This window comes from Portunus trituberculatus, chromosome 19 (genome assembly GCF_017591435.1).
Source record: "Portunus trituberculatus isolate SZX2019 chromosome 19, ASM1759143v1, whole genome shotgun sequence".
NCBI lineage: Eukaryota > Metazoa > Arthropoda > Malacostraca > Decapoda > Portunidae > Portunus > Portunus trituberculatus.
In genome coordinates, this window is record NC_059273.1 from 7,150,001 (window position 1) to 7,169,061 (window position 19,061).

The 19,061-nt window shown below is 38.5% G+C and overlaps 1 protein-coding gene across 1 annotated transcript in view; it reads right to left on the bottom strand.

Moving 5' to 3' along the window:
• LOC123506187 (synembryn-A-like) overlaps positions 1–15,055 on the bottom strand; it is a 15,157-nt gene extending 102 nt beyond the window's left edge. Inside the window, exons 1-11 of the mRNA XM_045258103.1 lie at positions 14,744–15,055; positions 12,092–12,228; positions 11,718–11,842; positions 11,317–11,515; positions 10,775–10,907; positions 10,164–10,342; positions 9,400–9,673; positions 5,808–6,051; positions 5,336–5,486; positions 5,064–5,183; positions 1–4,569 (exon numbers count right to left, since the gene is read on the bottom strand). The exon at positions 1–4,569 is cut by the window's left edge and continues 102 nt beyond it. Coding sequence (XP_045114038.1) covers positions 4,437–4,569; positions 5,064–5,183; positions 5,336–5,486; positions 5,808–6,051; positions 9,400–9,673; positions 10,164–10,342; positions 10,775–10,907; positions 11,317–11,515; positions 11,718–11,842; positions 12,092–12,228; positions 14,744–14,824 — 1,776 coding nt within the window. The 5' untranslated portion in view covers positions 14,825–15,055 and the 3' untranslated portion in view covers positions 1–4,436. The remainder of the gene's footprint in view (positions 4,570–5,063; positions 5,184–5,335; positions 5,487–5,807; positions 6,052–9,399; positions 9,674–10,163; positions 10,343–10,774; positions 10,908–11,316; positions 11,516–11,717; positions 11,843–12,091; positions 12,229–14,743) is intronic.
• Between the last annotated feature and the right edge of the window lie 4,006 nt (positions 15,056–19,061).

Sequence of the window (19,061 nt, forward strand, 5' to 3'; positions counted from 1 at the left end):
AATTTTCAAAACCATTTTCTTTGAAAGATAGGGAAACATATATAGAAAAATCTGCAATAATTTCAATCACTGTATCCAAAACCACATACACAATTTGCATCATATATCCTTGCTCACTGAAGTGTGTCAAGGTGCTTCCTGGTGGTCTTTTGTCCTACCCTTACATATACAGTACATTGTACATTCTGAATTCATTCATCCTTCACACATAAATAAAATAAAAAAAAAATTAAATTAAAAAAAAAAATCTGAACTGATGCAAAACCTATCATACAAAAGTAAGTACTTTTAAGAGAGCCATGGGAGACCCACCCTGTTTGAAAAAAATTCCTGGCAAAAATTATTTATTCTAGTGCACTGACAATCTCTTTTCACCAGAAAGCTACTCTTAAAACTGGCAGACTGAGTTTTCCTCTTTTTTACAAAAATAAATAAATAAATAAATAAAATAAAATAAAATAAATAAAAATATTAAATGAGGAATAACCATGGCCATGGAATTTTGGTGTCCCACCAAGTTCATGACAGTTAAAATAGCAGTTCAGCATTGAGCAATAAAGTTAATGCATTTGTATGTACAATAAACCTTACGAAGAGAGGCTGGCAAAGCTAGACATTCCCAGTGATGAAACATTAGCTCAAATTGCAAACATTCAAATGTACTTAATGTGTCAAGGCAAGAGGTCCAAGTTTCAAAACACCAAGATGTATCAAATAATGTTATGGCACATATGCAGTTCTTACCCAATAGCAGACAGCAAATAATATAACAATGGACTGAAGCACAAATATTATCAGATATCAGACCTCATGTTTACCACAGTCTCTTTAACAATGAAGCAAGAGGAATGAGAAGGCTCCACACTCATCACACAATATATTGAAATGATACATTACTTAAAACTGTAGCAGAGATATTAGTCAAGACTGGCTAAGTGACCAGCAGATGACCGTTGTGAATTACACAAACAGACAGACAGACAGACAGACACACACACACACACACACACACACACACACACACACACACACACACACACACACACACACACACACAGTGTAGTGGATAGCAAGCTTGGTATACAACCAAGACCCAGGTTCGAGTACTGGGAGCAGAGAGACAAATAGGTGAGCCTCTTAATGTATAGTCCCCTTTCACCTAGCAGCAAGGAGGTACAGGAATTGTGGCCCAATTGTCTTTGTGTGTGGTGTGTGAGTGGTCTCAATCCAATGGGTCAGTATGAGCTCTGAGCTCTTCCTGTAGGACTGGGTAACCAGCAGATGACCGGAGATGAATTACACACATACATACACATCAGACCTCATCTATCTGGTGTACATGGAGGTTTTAGCCTCCTTAAATGACCAAGTTATTGATAGTTACATAATTTATTGACAAAATATACAAATGTATATACAAGCATAGCAGAAAAAAGTATTTCACTTTTCATCAATGGTCTACTTTTTTATAGATCATGAAAGTAGATGGTGTGTACAAGAAACAAATTGTAAATTATGTTGCTGATAACTATTTGACATATACTAAACACTGCAGTAAATAAATTATGTAACATATCTTACTGTTATGTATACAGATGTACATAATTCAATAGAATTATGTTATTTACAGACATTCATTAATCACCCAATGGAATAGTCACCAATAGCTTTTCAAAACTATGTCAATTATGTCAAGAAATTCACACACATGAATGAAATAATAATCGTGCATTATAATGGCAATAAAATATTAAACGACTGCCTTTAATATTTCACGTGAGTTGTATGTGATAGGAGTTTACAAGCACTTGCTGTCTTGTTTTGCATATTTACTTGGTCACAAGTATTGAGAGCTGAAGACTGCAGCACAAATATACTGTATCACTCTTTCTACAAGTTTGGTTCTAGTATAAACTGAATTGGCTCAAAAGCAAATCAGTAGCACATCATCATAATGTATAAATATGTACTGCTAGTCATTCCTAAAAGAACACTGAGATTGGCAGGAACAATCTCAGTAGACTACAAGTGACGGTGCATTTATTACAAATCATCTATGGCAGTGATCACACCTTCACTATGAAAACTGCTATTGTTTATCTTCCACAGAATGTCAGGGCAGAGCAGTGCAAGGTGAAGTGAAGTGGTGGCTAGGCAGAGACTGTCAAAGGTGGAGCAGATAGTAGAGGTTGAGAAGAGGAGCAGTCAGGCTGAAGAAATTCGGGACTAATAAGTGTTAAGGAAAGTAAAGCAGATGACTGACCACAAAATGAGCACTGCTACTGCAGGCTGCTTATCTAGTCACAGGTCTGATGGTGTACTACATTATGATGCACAAGTTGCTAAATTACTTATACCTGTTAATACAATGTGAAAGAGCTTGTTACACTTCCTGCACGTTTCCAGGCTACCTATCCGTTAATACAATGCAAAAGAACTTGTTGCATTTTCCACACAAGTTCCCAGACTACTTATCCTTAATACAATGTAGAACTTGTTACATTTCACATAATGTACATGTATTTTTCTTGTATATGCACATAAAACAAAACAACAAATAAAGGAACTTAATGCTAAAAATATATAACAGGAGAGAGGAAAAAAAAAAAAAAAAAAAAAAAAAACACTTGATGGCAAAGGCTTACCTTAAAACAATTTTCTTTGGTACTTTTCACCAGGTCAGGAAAATTTCATATGAATATCTGGTGTCCAATAAGAAGCTGCCACAGACATAAACGTGTTATATATCTACACTGATCAACCAAATGTGACCCTTTTTTCACACGTCTGTCATGTAGAGACGCCACACAAGAAAAAAACAGACAGTACAGGAAGGAATCCAGTCCAATGCTAGGGGAGTTAGATACATACTTACAAAAGATCCAAAAATGCACTTTGTACTATAATAAAAATCAGAGCAGATCTTTATAATATGTACATAATTTTAAGTAACATATCTTTACTTAGAGTGACCTGCCCTGCATCTACATAACTAATACAGAAACCCATATAAATATTTCATAGGGTTGAAAAATATCACAGGATCACTATCACTAGAAGACAGAACTCTTGTATTAAACTTTCCTATTTTGATACACCAAATATTAGACACATCAAAGCAAAAGAAAACATAAGAAAAAGATTAAGAGAATATTTTCATATGATTGGCCATCAACACACATCAAGTGGAAAAAAAGAAACAAAAGATAAATAAATCAAAATACAGATTGAGAGACTTATACAGATTGATAGTAACTGATAGATGTACACATGCATAAGCACACACAGAGAGTCTTGGCACAGCACACCCAACTCTTCATTCTTCCTGATGTTAGTAGAAAAAAATGTCTTGTACAACTTAAGGAAGGTCAAGTATGTAGCCTGGTTGTCACACTTAGGCCTTCATTCAGTACTGGGGACTCTTACTTCCTCTGGGCTTAAGGGTCAAGGGAAGGCAAGTGCCAGGGTGACAAAGTTTAGTATTAATGTTTCTATTGGTCATGTTACACAATGAGAAAATCATGTAAAATTAATGAACACAAAAATTGAGAATGCCTCATGGTATGGTACTGTCAAAATAATTAACTAATCAAGGTTTGTATATATATATATATATATATATATATATATATATATATATATATATATATATATATATATATATATATATATATATATATATATTCCCTATAAAATATGTCGGGCTGTTACCTAAACATGTGGTACACACCCAATCTCCACAAGAGACCAGAGTGGATAGTATTCTCTGTGACCTCACTTCTATGAAGAGTTCATTGACCAGCTCTTCTCATAGTATTACTAAATTATCTAGTTTCTTTTATTATCATTATTAGAAAAGAGTTTGCTGATACATCTTGTTAAATCAAGTAGCTAACAAGATGTGTGAATGTAAACAAAAAGGAGACTTTATATAGGAGAAGTATTTTTTGCATATGAAGGAAACTAGCCAAGGTCACAAAAAGAAGAGAAAAAAAAACTTGCTTAACTCTTTTTCCCAACAATATGAAAGATACTTCCAATGAGAGGCCAATTAATGCTGGAAGTGTCTTAACACTCCCACTGAAGCAGCAGCATGCTGACACCATCTCTGACACCACAACTTTAAGAAACAGCCACTTGTATAAACTATATTCACTTAGAGAGAGAGAGAGAGAGAGAGAGAGAGAGAGAGAGAGAGAGAGAGAGAGAGAGAGAGAGAGAGAGAGAGAGAGAGAGAGAGAGAGAGAGAGAGAGAGAGAGAGAGAGAGAGAGAGAATGACAGCTCTATAATAAATCTTTCAAAAATCATAGATTTGCTGCCATGTAGTAGAGCCAATAGAAATGTCATTAATTAGGTTTTTACTAGATCCAGCAGTGCTGATGACTGGGTACTGGGGTGAGGCAAACACCTGATATAAGACAGCAAGGTGAGGCCACTAATCTGAGTCGCTGTGGTCACTGCAGTCCTGAGGGTTCATGACACCCATGCCTTCCTGCAGCTCCATCACACTCTCCACAGGGTGAGGCTTGCCATCATTACCAATGCGGCAAGGCTGGATCACATTGTTCCTGAAACATTACACCCATGTACAGGAAATAAAGATGTACACCACAAACACAAGTCACTTTCCTCTATTCTATGTCATTAACTCTTAAGTACTCAGGAGAAAATTCAACAAGCAATATGACATGCTGACAAAAGTGTGTGACAAATTTTTTTCTTTTTTCTTCTTCTTTTTTTTATGTTATGTCCTATAGCACCTGTAGGACTACTTGAAGAGTATAGAAAGTGCTGTTCAGCTTCCACCCATTAGTGGTGAAAGCAATTTTATTTATAGTGGTACCCATATTAAGGCCCATATCACCACCCAAGCACATCTTTGATGTAACCACCTAGAACCTGAATATCATGGCAACATGAAGATAACTTTAAACCACTCGACAAATGGCAAAGTTTCAAGGCAGTACATGGAGGGATTCGAACCTACATGTGGATGTCTGCCTAATCCCACACTCACCGCCTTATCCACTACGCCACCGCCTCCCTGAAATGAAATACATACCTCGTCAGTTTATCCAGGACATTGACAAGCTTCATGGCTTCGTGTTCCTTCTGCTCGTCTGTCATCCCTTCGAGTGGCGAGGGTCTGGGTGGCTCATAGCGACCCGTCACAGGATTGACCCTGCCCAAAACAAGATTAATAGTATTATTTCATTGGCAACTGCTTTCGAGTTTCTCTTTAAAAAATTCCCTTTCTTCATAATGATTCCAAAATCAGAAACATTACATTTAACTACAACTATTGAAAAAATTTAATGAACTTTTTATACTTACATGTCCCTCACTCTCACGTACTCTTCTGTGTCTGAATCTTCCGAGCCTGAGGAGTAGTCAATGGTGGGCTTGTTTCCTCCCAGCATCAGACCTCGGGAGGCAAGGAGTCCAGCGGCATTTCCATATCCAGTGTACTTGATCAAACGGTCAACTGAAAACATTGCACAGTCTCCCAAGTGCCTTCATACAACGGGCTGACATAAAGACATCATGTTATGCTTAGATGTAAAATTGAATGTACAGAGCATCAGAATTCCCAGTGTCTCATGAAGTGGAGTACGTATAGTGATGCTACAGTATTTCATTTTACTTAAAATCTTGTATATGTGTATGAAAATTTATTAATCCCAAAGTTTATATAATGGTTAAGAGTTAGTTACTAAAATAAACAGCCTATATCACTTCCTTCAATAACATTGTGTGTTTTGAGTCAGTAATAAATGCAATGACCACAGCATGCTGCTTCCCTCACCACTCTCTTTGCAAAGGATGAAGAGGAAGTTGGCAGACAAATGCTTCACGTCATGCAGTGGTGAGGTCATGAGTGTGCACAGCTTGTTGCGCAGCGTCCTCCCTTCCTCAGGCCTCTTGGTCACGTCTCGCAGAGGAGGCAAGACACGCAGACGTACAAACTTACGGATAGTACGATTAGCCTGTACCATTTCCACCATCAGAGTCAGGATTGGCATGAGGCTTTTGTCAGCTGACTGTACTGGCTGCAATTATTGTAGCTGTCAGTATATTCTAAAAAATAACCATATTCCTATAAATTACATTCATCAAATAATGTAACTTGTACCTAAATCAAGATTACAAATATCCTTTGGAATTATGATTATCTGTTTGTGTGAATTGCAGTCTGCAAATATAGTCTATATCATCGGAAGTCTATCTATATAGATATAAAATAATCTGATCCAAAGGTGAAGCTCAAAGTTCATCATAACAAAGTTACTTTAAATGCCTATTAATCTATGAGGTATCCAGAGACTGAATTCAAAACAAAAAAGCATCATAGTCACAGAAATCATGTTTAAATTATATCTATTATATACAGGCAAACCCCACTTAACGAAGGTTCACACAACGAAAGTTTCATTTTACTACAATCTGCTCGTTTAACCCTTAAAGTACGGTGATCATATATGTACGATTGTAGTGTCGCGTGCGGAGAGGCGGGGATCATACATGTAATCATGATTTTTTAGCGCTAAACGTTTGAATCTCTCCCTCTCACTATTGGTCCTAGGGAAAGTGGAGGTATCTGGCATCTTTCTCACTCGCCTCCTCGAGCCTTGAGACATATGTTCCCTCACAATAGGTCATCTTTTCACTTTAGAAGGCAACATCTGGCAACCCCCGTGACCCGGAGGGAGGAAACGGTACTCCAAGTGTTACTCGGTAATGACATTGAGGAGTGATGAAAATGAAGACAGTGATTTTTTTATTGAGACAGAAGAAAGTGAAGACTCCAGTAATGATTCTGATAGTGATCTGGAAGACAGAGACCAACCCTCACAGCAGCGTTCATAAACCTCCTCCCGTAGCCTATTCCCCTCGAATAATGCGCTGGTGTGTCTCCCCCCCGGTTGCCTCTACAAGACTGTGCTTTGTCGGCTAAGTCACGTCATTCCCATTGCTAATAAGAGTTGCCACATTACAATTATTATACAAATCCACAATACTTGTAGTACTATGTGGTTTATTTTTCTTTTCCTGTTTTGCACATCATTTCATATATCTGAGGTTGCATTTTCTTGACATGAAAGTGCAAAAGTTCCTATTTTTACATCAAATTCAAATGCCCAAAAGGAAGGAGAGAGAGAGAGAGAGAGAGAGAGAGAGAGAGAGAGAGAGAGAGAGAGAGAGAGAGAGAGAGAGAGAGAGAGAGAGAGAGAGAGAGAGAGAGAGAGAGAGAGAAAGAAAGAAAGAAAGAAAGAAAGAAAGAGAAAGAGAGAGAGAGAGAGAGAGAGAGAGAGAGAGAGAGAGAGAGAGAGAGAGAGAGAGAGAGAGAGAGAGAGAGAGAGAGAGAGAGAGAGAGAGAGAGAGAGAGAGAGAGAGAGAGAGAGAGAGAGAGAGAGCAGTGTTATCGGAGCTTGAGAGGTATTTCTTAGCGGCGGGTTCTGCCATGAATTTTTTGATATGCAATAACTTTGGTGTGAGAGGTCATAACATGTTGAAAACTACATTGTTGTACTCAGAATAACACAAAGAAATATGTTTTTATCAAGAAAAAATATTTTTAGCATTTTTGACAAGTGTGATTTTTCCCTGTTGTAACAGACAGAAAGTAAATCAACCCCCCGTACTTTTAGGGTTAACGAACACCAAACTCACTTTAACAAAGTTTTATCCAGGTAATTTTTTCCAAGTTTGAAAGCCCCGCTGTATCACACAAGCCAACAGGCTTTTCAATACACCAGTGCCTCTCGTGGACAAAACCTGCACCACTCACTGCCCCTGTTCAAAACAATAACAGCGTCACCAGCAGCTCATCTTCCCTCGCTCAATTTACCACCAAAACACCCTGCAATGTCGCCTAGCGTTGCTATGAAGACCAGGAAGTCTCTTACTCTTGAAGTGAAGCTGGATATTGTTCACAGACACGAGGCGAGAAAACTAATAGCATTGCTCGTAATCATCTTGACTCCATCTACTGTCTCTATTATTTTCAAGACAGCAGACTTTATTAAGAAGGCTGGTGAGACCGTATCTTCCTTGCAAGCTAAAAGAAACACCTGAACTCGTGACTACAATGGATAAAATGGAAAACCTTGTGGAAATGTAGTACATAAGTTCTGTATGTGATACAATGATGCACCCTTTGTTTACATTCCACAGGTTGCTGGTTAGTGTCTTTCCCATTTCACTCTCCCTTCATAAATTCAAGATCAACATTATAAAGTTACGTACATACCAAATGTACATTATAATGACTTAAATTAAACTGCCTAAATGTTTAACTTAATAATTTTTACTTTCATTAAACCTTTCACTGTACTATGATACACTCTCACTTTGTTTACTCTCAATGGAAGTTCAAGTCAGGGGTTAAACTTATTATAATAGGTTCGCTTAATGAAATTTCGCTTAACGAAGGTTTTTTTAGGAACATAACCCCTTCGTTAAGCGGCGGTTGCCTGTATAAGTTGACTACTTAAGGTACAGACACACAGCACAAAATTTGCTTGGAGGGTAGAGGATAGTGAAATGCCTTGTGAATCAGAGGCAAGGACACACACGTTACTGAATAGGAGGGGCCATGAGATATGGTTAACAGGTCAACTATGAGGGATCCTGTTCCCTGTGTCTCGTAAGGCCATGGTACAGTGGAACCATGCGTGCTTTGGGGTCTGAGGGGGTCTCCAAGCGCACGGGTTCGAATCCTGTCCACGGTCCGAGTGTAGGTTGGGCTTCCTCACTGGGGGCAATGGTTTCCTAGCGGATGGGCTTTGAGATAGGAGGTACCCCAAAAAGTATCCCCTTTAGCCTATAAATTCCCGTGAAAAGCCCACATAGTATATATAAAAAAAAATAAATAAAAAAAAAGTTTGTTCTTGCCTCTGACCTGTTGGGTGTCCCACTACCCTCTGCCCTTCCAGCAAAATGTGTGCAATGTGTCCATACCTTTACTGATGTATCAGAAATAGGAATACACACTGATATATCAGAACCAGCAATTTCAATTAATTTAGCTGACCACCAAAATACCACAGGTAATACGTCAATCACAAATAAATCCAGCCACAATACCAGGTGTGAGGAAAGCCAAAGAATACTTCAGCGAGGAATCCTGGCCAATACTTCTACAGATCTAGAGGATGCAAATCAATCTAAGTGAAAATCATATCTGACACTACCTTGAATTTTTCCCATGTCATATACTCAAATTCTGGCTAAAATATAAAATATGATTAAGAAAATTAGTTTCAAAAGAATAAATAAAATATAATTCCAATTTAGTCTCTCAATCCCACATATCCTTTCTTGAATTGATATAAGATAGAAACCTTGTGAGCAAAGTCTTTGACAGGTACAAGCAGCAATATTAACCAAACACTTACTGTATTCAGTCTTGATTCAAGGAAGTCAAGAAGCTTGATTACGGCTGTCATATCCTTTCCATCATATTCACAGGAGCGCTGGTTGATTGCAGTAGCATCATCCACTTCTGTAAAGCATGCAGCCTCCACCTGAGCTGCAGCTCCAGCAGATGGCTGTGTTGTCACCACAGTGGGGACAGTATTGAAGCTGTGACCCCCAGGAGCTTCTGGCATGTTCACCAGTAAGTTTTCATACATAGTGGGAGGCATCACCAGCAGCAAGTTAACAGTGTTGCTGGAAGAGATTTTGCTATTACATGGATGTCATGACTAGCTTTGTATTTAATATCTTGATTACTTTCAAGCTTCATCCTTTCATGAACATATTCTCTTTCCTGACACACAAACATAATACATAATATCACTCAGTGTTGAACTTCCTGATTTCTATTCTGTTAGGAGCTCTTCACACAGAATCACTCAAAAAAAAAAAAATAATAAAAAAAAAATAAAAATAAAATAAAATAAAATAAAAAAAAATAAATAAATAAATAAATAAATAAATAAATAAATAAATAAATATATATATATATATATATATATATATATATATATATATATATATATATATATATATATATATATATACACTTGGTACATATTTAACAAATTTACTGGCACTATAACTCTTACTACCTTAAAACATAAAAATTTGTCTATGTAGATACTGATGACCATCACTCCACCACTCAGCCTTTGATTGTGAGGCACACTCTTCATCTTACCTGTGAAGAGCATCTGTCTTCTCTGTACATCTGCTGGAGGCAAGGAGGAGGGAACGCAAGATGCTGATCAAGCGGAGGCAGTGGCTGTCCTCTTCCTCATCTGGACTGTTTTTGTCAATGTGAAGGACCAAGTTGTACAGGACTTTCAACACTTCATTGATCAGTTCCGATTGCTCATCCTGAAATAATCTAACATTAATCAATACAAACTAAAAAAATGTCACTAAAATACAGGATAAAAGATTTTTAAACATATTATTCATATGCTAGATTATTAAAGAGCAAAGGCAACTGATTTACATTCTTTTACTCAAAGTTAACTTTACACAAAATATCCTTCCCTGCAAATGGAGAGTGGCATCCACAAAAGAAGAAAAAAAAATCTCTGAATTAATATATAAATATTTTACATTATAATACATAATACATTTATAGAGCAATGAGGATTATAATAATAGTAGTTTTTCTTTTCCCTTGCTATTTACTGCATGCAAACAAACACACATGCACACCAAATTGCTATCCATGAAAATACAAACAGAAAATATAAGAAAGAAACAACAATAAGAGATTAAAATCATTCATATAAAAATCTTTCATCTTGAACTCACATTGAAAAATACTGGATAAGACATATATCTACTGATGCACTGCAGATCACTTTCTTCATGTGCCATTTTGAGAGACAGATCCAAAATTTCAATCAGATATGTAAGGCCATGATATTCAGATCTCAACTTGGGTCTGAAAAGAAGAAAGGAAAAACGACACATTCCGGAAATATTCAATAAGAATGACATGGCTAATTAATTCAGCTTTACTTTAGGAACATTTATTAACAAGAAAGGCTGTGTCATTCTATCTCTGTCTGACACCTCACTCCTTCTGGTCATGTCTCCCAGGAAGATGGACAAGGAAGAACATCTTTCTTTGGTATTGGATATATAGTTCAAATGACTGAATTCACATAACATTTGCTTCACTGTGAATACTAGTAGATGTCATTATTGCATAAATACCTCAAAAATTATATACCTAGCATATCTAACAGTTTCTTGCACATTTATAATTAATATGAAATTATTTTCTGAAAAAGTGAATCTGATGAGCATCCTTAATTCATCATCTGTATGCACAAGCTTCACTTTCTCACCTGATGTCAGCACATAGAGCAGTGAGGAGGAACAACAGCCGCATGTCAAAGTACTTGACGATGTGGGGAAGGTCAGGATCCCGGAAAGTCTTCAGCCTGCACATCAGCCCTGGGATGCAGCTGTTTACGCAACACATCCTCTGAATAAAGGTGCTGTTGAAGACCAGATTACTCAAGCTTTTCTGAGCTTCGATCACCACTGAAAATAAGGAGAAAATTATTCATAACAATTATCCTGTCTAATGTCCATGAGAACTAAGTTAGTGGTATCTAAAGCCTCCCATGATATCCAGAGGTTAACATGGCCTGTCTAATGGTTTTCAACTTGCCAAACCATTTGTAACATACATGTAATAATCAACTTAAAGTTAAGTCAAACCACAACATTACAAAGAACATACCATCATAATTGATTTGTTGGTTAAGGCGTTGCAGAGCTTCCTCCTCTGAGACCAGTCCAGCCATATGCACTATGACTGACAGCCTGTCTTTGCTGACAACTCTAGGTAGTGAAGCCTTGTCACGACTGTAAATTATAACTTTTTAGATATTGTGGCTGTAAAGAAAAAATTACAGGTACTGTGCACAAAATTCACCTTTTCAATCAATGTCTCATAAAATCAAATTACTAGTTAACATAAATATAATTATTAAGATACTTAAAGAAAGGGCCATAAAGACACCTGGAAACATTTTACTTATCGACAACAAATTACAATAAAACAAAGAATTCCAATATTCTTATGTAAATGTCAATTTTCAAGCGATAACCTACCTAAGAATTCTGATAGCCGACAGACAGATCTGGTGGGTGCTGGAAGAAGACGGATCACTGAGCCGAGTCATGATCACATCCCACATGCGGTCATAGCAGTCAGGCTCAAGCCCCACTGGAGTGAACTGTTGCTCATACTGATGGCAATGAAAAATATAGCATTAACAACTACAAATAATGCTGCATGAAGTGAACCAAAAACCAGTCATTTCATATGACACTAAAACATCTTGAATAATGGATTCCCTTTTTTTAAGTGACGGATTTGTAATTGAAGATTGTACTTACTTTATAATAGAGATGTACCGATACCAAAATTTTGGCCGATTCCGATACCGATACTACTACTTATAGTGATTACTGCACTGAACACCAGGATGAGTTGGTGGACGGCGAGCATTATCAGATGGGAGGCTTTGTTTTGGGGGATGCTGTAAGTCCTTCTGAGAACGTTTGTGAAATAGGAGCAATTCTAGAAGCTTTTTGAAGCCATTTGCAAAGGTAAATTACTCAGTAATTCTTGTCAGTTATTTTAAATTCATACTTCTTACTCCTTTAGCGGCCATTTGGTCTTGTGCATTTTCAGTATTAATTTTATTGACGATATTTTGGCGATCAAAAATATTTCTAAAATTATTAAAATTGTAAAACAGACACAAAATATTAGCAAAAGAAACTCATTTTGTTGTGTATGTTTCTCTTTAATTAAATCTGACATCCTTTGATATTAATTCATTAGACATTAGTAGACCAATTCAGAAACATGAGCTTTCACCTAATCTTTTCAATTAAATAGAAAAAAGTTTAGTTTATTCTAAATTTCTAGTGTATTGCTATGATCTTAAATAATTAATATGCAACAAATTATACACAATGCACATGATTACAAAACAGAATCATTACTTTCTTAGTTATGGAATTTTTACATCCTTAGGTTAACACAAGTAACTCAAAAATAAACTTGCATTAAAATTAATATACATATATAATTTGAGCTTCCACCTATTCCAGTATGATATCTTGGAAAAGGCTAGCACTAGCACTGTTAATTATAAATCAAATAAGAATATGCTGTTATTTACAATAATGCAAAATGCCTAACTATATATATATATATATATATATATATATATATATATATATATATATATATATATATATATATATATATATATATATATATAAGGCTAGCACTATATATATGTTAATTATAAATCAAATAAGAATATGCTGTTATTTACAATAATGCAAAATGCCTAACTATATATATATATATATATATATATATATATATATATATATATATATATATATATATATATATATATATATATACCAAATCATTTTGTTGGATTCTCAATATCTGAAGTTTGACATTCTTAGATTATAGTTCAAAACATAAGCTTTTCACCTGTGTGAACTTTGTGTGGGTGGAGGAGCAGCGTCTGACTGAGAGACAGTGAGAATGCGTGGTGACTCATGACCGACCATGTGACAGGATGCCGGGGTTCAGCCTATACGCGTTTCATACAGGTCCAATTTAGAGGTTGTGGCTTACTACCACAGAAAACAGTATTCTATGACATATGGTAATCACCACAGAAAGTTAATACGTCGTATTATATTAATTTGGTATCATCAATATCTTATAGTTACCTATCGAATATATCACTAAGTAGTAAATTCCTTTTAGGTATCGGAAGTATCGGCATAAAATAAGCCGATACCGATACCTAAAAAAAGGTCCGATACCGCCAATTCCGATACCGATACATTGGTACATCTTTACTTTATAATCTCACAGCGTCACTACAGCTATTGATCATTCCTCCAGTTAGCTAACCATAAAATATCTACTGAAGATTGATTTCTTTTATCAAATTATTTTTCTTTTCTTCAAATAACATTTTTGTTTCTGCTGCCGTCCAATCAGTTTCTCCCCAGTCACCACGGAGGCAAACCAATAAATACTCTAGTGAGGGAGGAAGGTAATTAGGAGCTCATTAGATGTCATTTTGAATCGTCCATCACTATAATATGGCAGTTAAGAAATTGTTATGCAGGTGCAATACAACCTGCACAACAAGAAGACTAATTTCACCTCGCCCATCAAAACCTCCAGCATTTCCACTGGTTCCAAAGTTTGTTGTAAGAGATGGGGAAAACTTAGAATATATGGATTTGTGAGTGGATCAAAATAATCATCAGTACACCAGTGAGGGAAGTGAGCAGTGTAAGGCATAGTGTGGGGAAGCTGTATAAGTGCACCCTATTTCAGTACACAGGAATATAAGATCACAGGTATGATACAATGGAGTCAATCACTTTACAATACCAGTGTTGATCTCGCTCAATTCAATTCTAAATGTAACTGCTTAAAAAAATAAAAACAAAAAACACAGGCTCCAAAAAATATTGCCCTCCAAAACATTTAAGACAATCCACACACCACAACCCAGATGTACATTCATGAAGACAAGAAATGGAGAGATAGTACAGCAAATACTTTCCCTAAACATTTTCAGTTGGCAGGACACGCCTGGCCCAGTGACATGTCAGCAGCAAGGTGTGTCACCATCCTGAGGCAGGTCTCGCCCAAAACAAACAAATTCAATATTGCAAAAGCCAACAACCGGACCATGACGCACTCACTTTTTCGTTGAATTCCTTCAATATTCGCATCAGATCTTGGTCAGTCCCAGTCTCAAGAAGCCCCACGGTAGAGGGATCCATATTTGTGGGCAGGGAAGGTGAAGCGCAGCTACGCCACCACTCAGTCCGTCAGGTGAGGCAACAGCCCGAGGTGATCTTGATCCCGGCCACGCACCTCGCCCAGCCATATCAACGGGGAACATTGCTTAATGTTTAATCCAATCATGGAGGCTACATAACTTTTCTACTTTGAACATAATATAACTCTCGAGAGCCTCTTTAATTACTAGTTATATTTCTTATTGCTTCCATCGCTAAAGGAACGTTTGGGCTGTAATGGAAGACAACCATGCAATGAATAAGTGCGTCAGGGCGCGAAAAAGAAAAAAAATCATAGCGATAAGCGATAAATTGATAAGAATAACATAAACGCCGATAATTATAATCGATAGTCAATAACTATCTCCCTCTCCACCACCTTCCTCACACACACCACATGGATCCCCTCCCCCACCACACACACACACACACAGTGGTTGTGGTTAGCACACTCGACTTACAATCGAGAGGGCCGGGTCCGAGTCCCGGGAAGCGGCGAGGCAAATGGGCAAGCCTTAATGTGTGGACCCTGTTCACCTAACAGTAAATAGGTACGGGATGTAACTTGAGGGGTTGTGGCCTCGCTTTCCCGGTATGTGTTGTGTGTGATGTGGTCTCAGTCCTACCCGAAGATCGGTCTATGAGCTCTGAGCTCGCTCCGTAATGGGAAAGACTGGCTGGGTGACCAGTAGGCAACCGAGGTGAATTACACACACACAAAAAAAAAAAAAAAAAAAGGACGAGCTTCTTATAGATGTGTAGCCCCTGTTCACCTAGCAGCAAGTAGGCACGGGATGTAAATTCGAGGGGTTGTGGCCTCGCTTTATCGGTGTGTGGAGTGTGGTGTCCTACCTGAAGACAGGTCTATGAGTTCTGAGCTCGCTATTTAATGGGAAAGGCTGGCCAAGTGACCAGCAAGCGACCGTGAATACAATATAACACACACACACACACACACATCATTGCAACTCAGATGGGAGGCAATAACTTGCATGCTCGATCAACAAACATGTACATCACAGGACCAATAGCTGACTTCAGATAACAGAGAGAGAGAGAGAGAGAGAGAGAGAGAGAGAGAGAGAGAGAGAGAGAGAGAGAGAGAGATGGTGTACGTCTGCCTCCGACTTGCATACATACAGGATGCTCCCGTGAGTTAGGGCCAGGCCAGGTCACACGGGCGTTTATCTCGGGAATTTTGACGCCGGCGGCACCGGCTTCACCCAAATACTTCAGGATTTGATAGTTCAATTAATTCTAAGACGAAAATACTATATACACATATGCTGTGTTTTGCTTTATTTTGCGAGAAATTAAGGTACTTATAAGTTGAGGGTTTGGGTGGGCCTCCCTCCGCCACCCCCCTCACCCCCGCTTCTCTCTTCCCTCCTTCCCACCTCGCCACGTACTCGAGTTGTGCGACATGGCATTAAGTAATCATTATTGTGTCTAATGTAAGCAGTCAAAGCCATACAGAAAATAGTTAGTAAATGATGAAATTAAACGTTGTATTAATGAAGAAAATATACAGGAACACAGCAATTCAGTGGTAAGCGGTAATTTGTGGGAGTAATTCACCACGGTCGTCGAGCTCAGAGCTCATAGATCGATCTTCGGGTAGGACTGAGACCACAACACACTCCACACACCGGGAAAACGAGGCCACAACCCTTCGAGTTTTATCTCGTACCTATTTACTGTTAGGTGAACAGGGGCTACACATTAAGAGGCTCGCCCCCTACGGGACTCGAACCCCGACCCTTTCGATTGTGAGTCGAGCGTGCTAACCACTACACTACGCGGTGTAATTCATCTAGGTCGTCTGCTAGTCACCCAGCCAGTCTTCCCCATTACAGAGCGAGCTCAGAGCTGATAGACCGATCTTCGAGTAGGACTAAGACCACAACACACTTCACACACCGGGAAAGCGAGGCCACAACCCCTCGAGTTACATCCCGTACCTATGCTAGGTGAACATGGGCCACACATTAAGAGGCTTGCCCATTTGCCTCACCGCTTTCCGGGACTCGATCCCGGCCCTCTCGATTGTGAGTCGAGCGTGCTAACCACTACACTACGCGGTGTGTGTGTGTGTGTGTGTGTGTGTGTGTGTGTGTGTGTGTAAAGACATTGTATTCATGTTGATTCTGGCAAATTAAACTTAATATTGAAATTAATATTGTTGCCAAACGCGTCCCGCGCAAGGCGGTCGTGCCCGTGGCCATGGTCTTCCTGGCCATTAGTTTGTATGTAAGCACCCTGACAGGGGACAGCGCAGGCAGTGAGAGACACTGAGAGGTGAAGACGAACATAGTGATAGTAACGAAGAGAATATATAGTCATAAAAGGTGTCTGTGGCCTCTCAATAATCAGAGGTTAACTATTTAGACGCCGCTGAGGACAGTCACCGCCAATTGCAGTCTTGGCTAACGTAAGTAATGTAACTCATTGTTTCATCTACCAAGTCATAACCTAACGTTGGTAACCTCCAGGACAACATATCACTGAATTAACGCCTGCCATATACTTATTTTTTTTTCAATAAATAAATAATTCAAACCTTCAATACGTAAACAAACCCTGATCCGCTGTATGCCTCTCTCTCTCTCTCTCTCTCTCTCTCTCTCTCTCTCTCTCTCTCTCTCAGCCATTATTTGCATGCCTCATTTGTCACTCATTACAGGCCAGACAGGTCACCCACCCAGCCTTGGGTGACCAGCAGATGACCGTGGTGAATAACACACACACACACACACACACACACACACACACACACACACACACACACACACACACACACACACACACACACACACACACACACACACCGAGACCAGGAGCGAGTTATAACTTGGATGTCAGTCAAGTCTAGCCGCGGACTTCCCACTTTGATGACGTCACAAATATACGTTACGTAAATAATTTTGAAAATTAGGATTCTCAAAAAAAAAAAAAAAAAAAAAAAAAGACACGAATGCTATAAAAATTCTGAATTTTTATCAATCGAAACTAATTCCCAAAATAAGAAATTATTGCCAGAATGAGAAGTAATAAAAATATTTGAACAAACATATCAAATAGTGTTAGAACTTCGACTTGCTTAAAAACAATTCCAAAGTTCACCAATTTTATTCAATAGAATCGATAACGTCTTTTATAAATTATGACTATCATGTCAATATATCAAAATCTGGCTGAATTAGAAAAATGAATATATTAGTATTAACATGTTTTACAATATTAAACTCTTAAGTTCCATATATTTAACTTCTCGGGCGTCCTGCACATTTTTTTTTTCCATTATAAACTATAAAGTATTTGAAAACACAAACACTCCAGTACAGCTTCTGATAAAAAAAAAAAAAAAAAATACTGAAAGAGGGGTCAAAAATTGTTAACGCATTTTTCGCTCTCTCATTTAAGTCCTACAGACCCTTTAAATCACCGTACTTCAACCAACTCTAACACATAAAATACAATGAACTATCACTAGAAACCCTTAAAGACTGACATCCAGGTTATATCCCGCTCTTGGTCCCGGTGTGTGTGTGTGTGTGTGTGTGTGTGTGTGTGTGTGTCTGTGTAATTCACCTCGGTCGTCTGCTGGTCACCCAGCCAGTCTTCCCCATTACGGAGCGAGCTCAGAGCTCATAGACCGATCTTCGGGTAGGACTGAGACCACAACACACTCCACACACCGGGAAAGCGAAGCCACAACCCCTCGAGTTACATCCCGTACCTATTTACTGCTATGTGAACAGGGGCCACACATTAAGAGGCTTGCCCAGTTGCCTCGCCGCGCCGGGACTCGAACCCGGCCCTCTCAATTGTGAGTCGAGCGTGCTAACCACTACACTACGCGGTGTGTGTGTAATATACTGTTTGATCTGCTTCAGTCTCTGACGAGACAGCCAGACGTTACCCTACGGAACGAGCTCAGAGCTCATTATTTCCGATCTTCGGATAGGTCTGAGACCAGGCACACACCACACACCGGGACAACAAGATCACAACTCCTCGATTTACATCCCGTACCTACTCGCTGCTAGGTGAACAGGGGCTACACGTGAAAGGAGACACACCCAAATATCTCCACCCGGCCAGGGAATCGAACCCCGGTCCTCGGGCTTGTGAAGCCAGCGCTCTAACCACTGTGTGTGTTTGTGTGTGTGTGTGTGTGTTTTGCCTTTTCTTTCTTTGTCAAGGGGCGGAGTCCAGT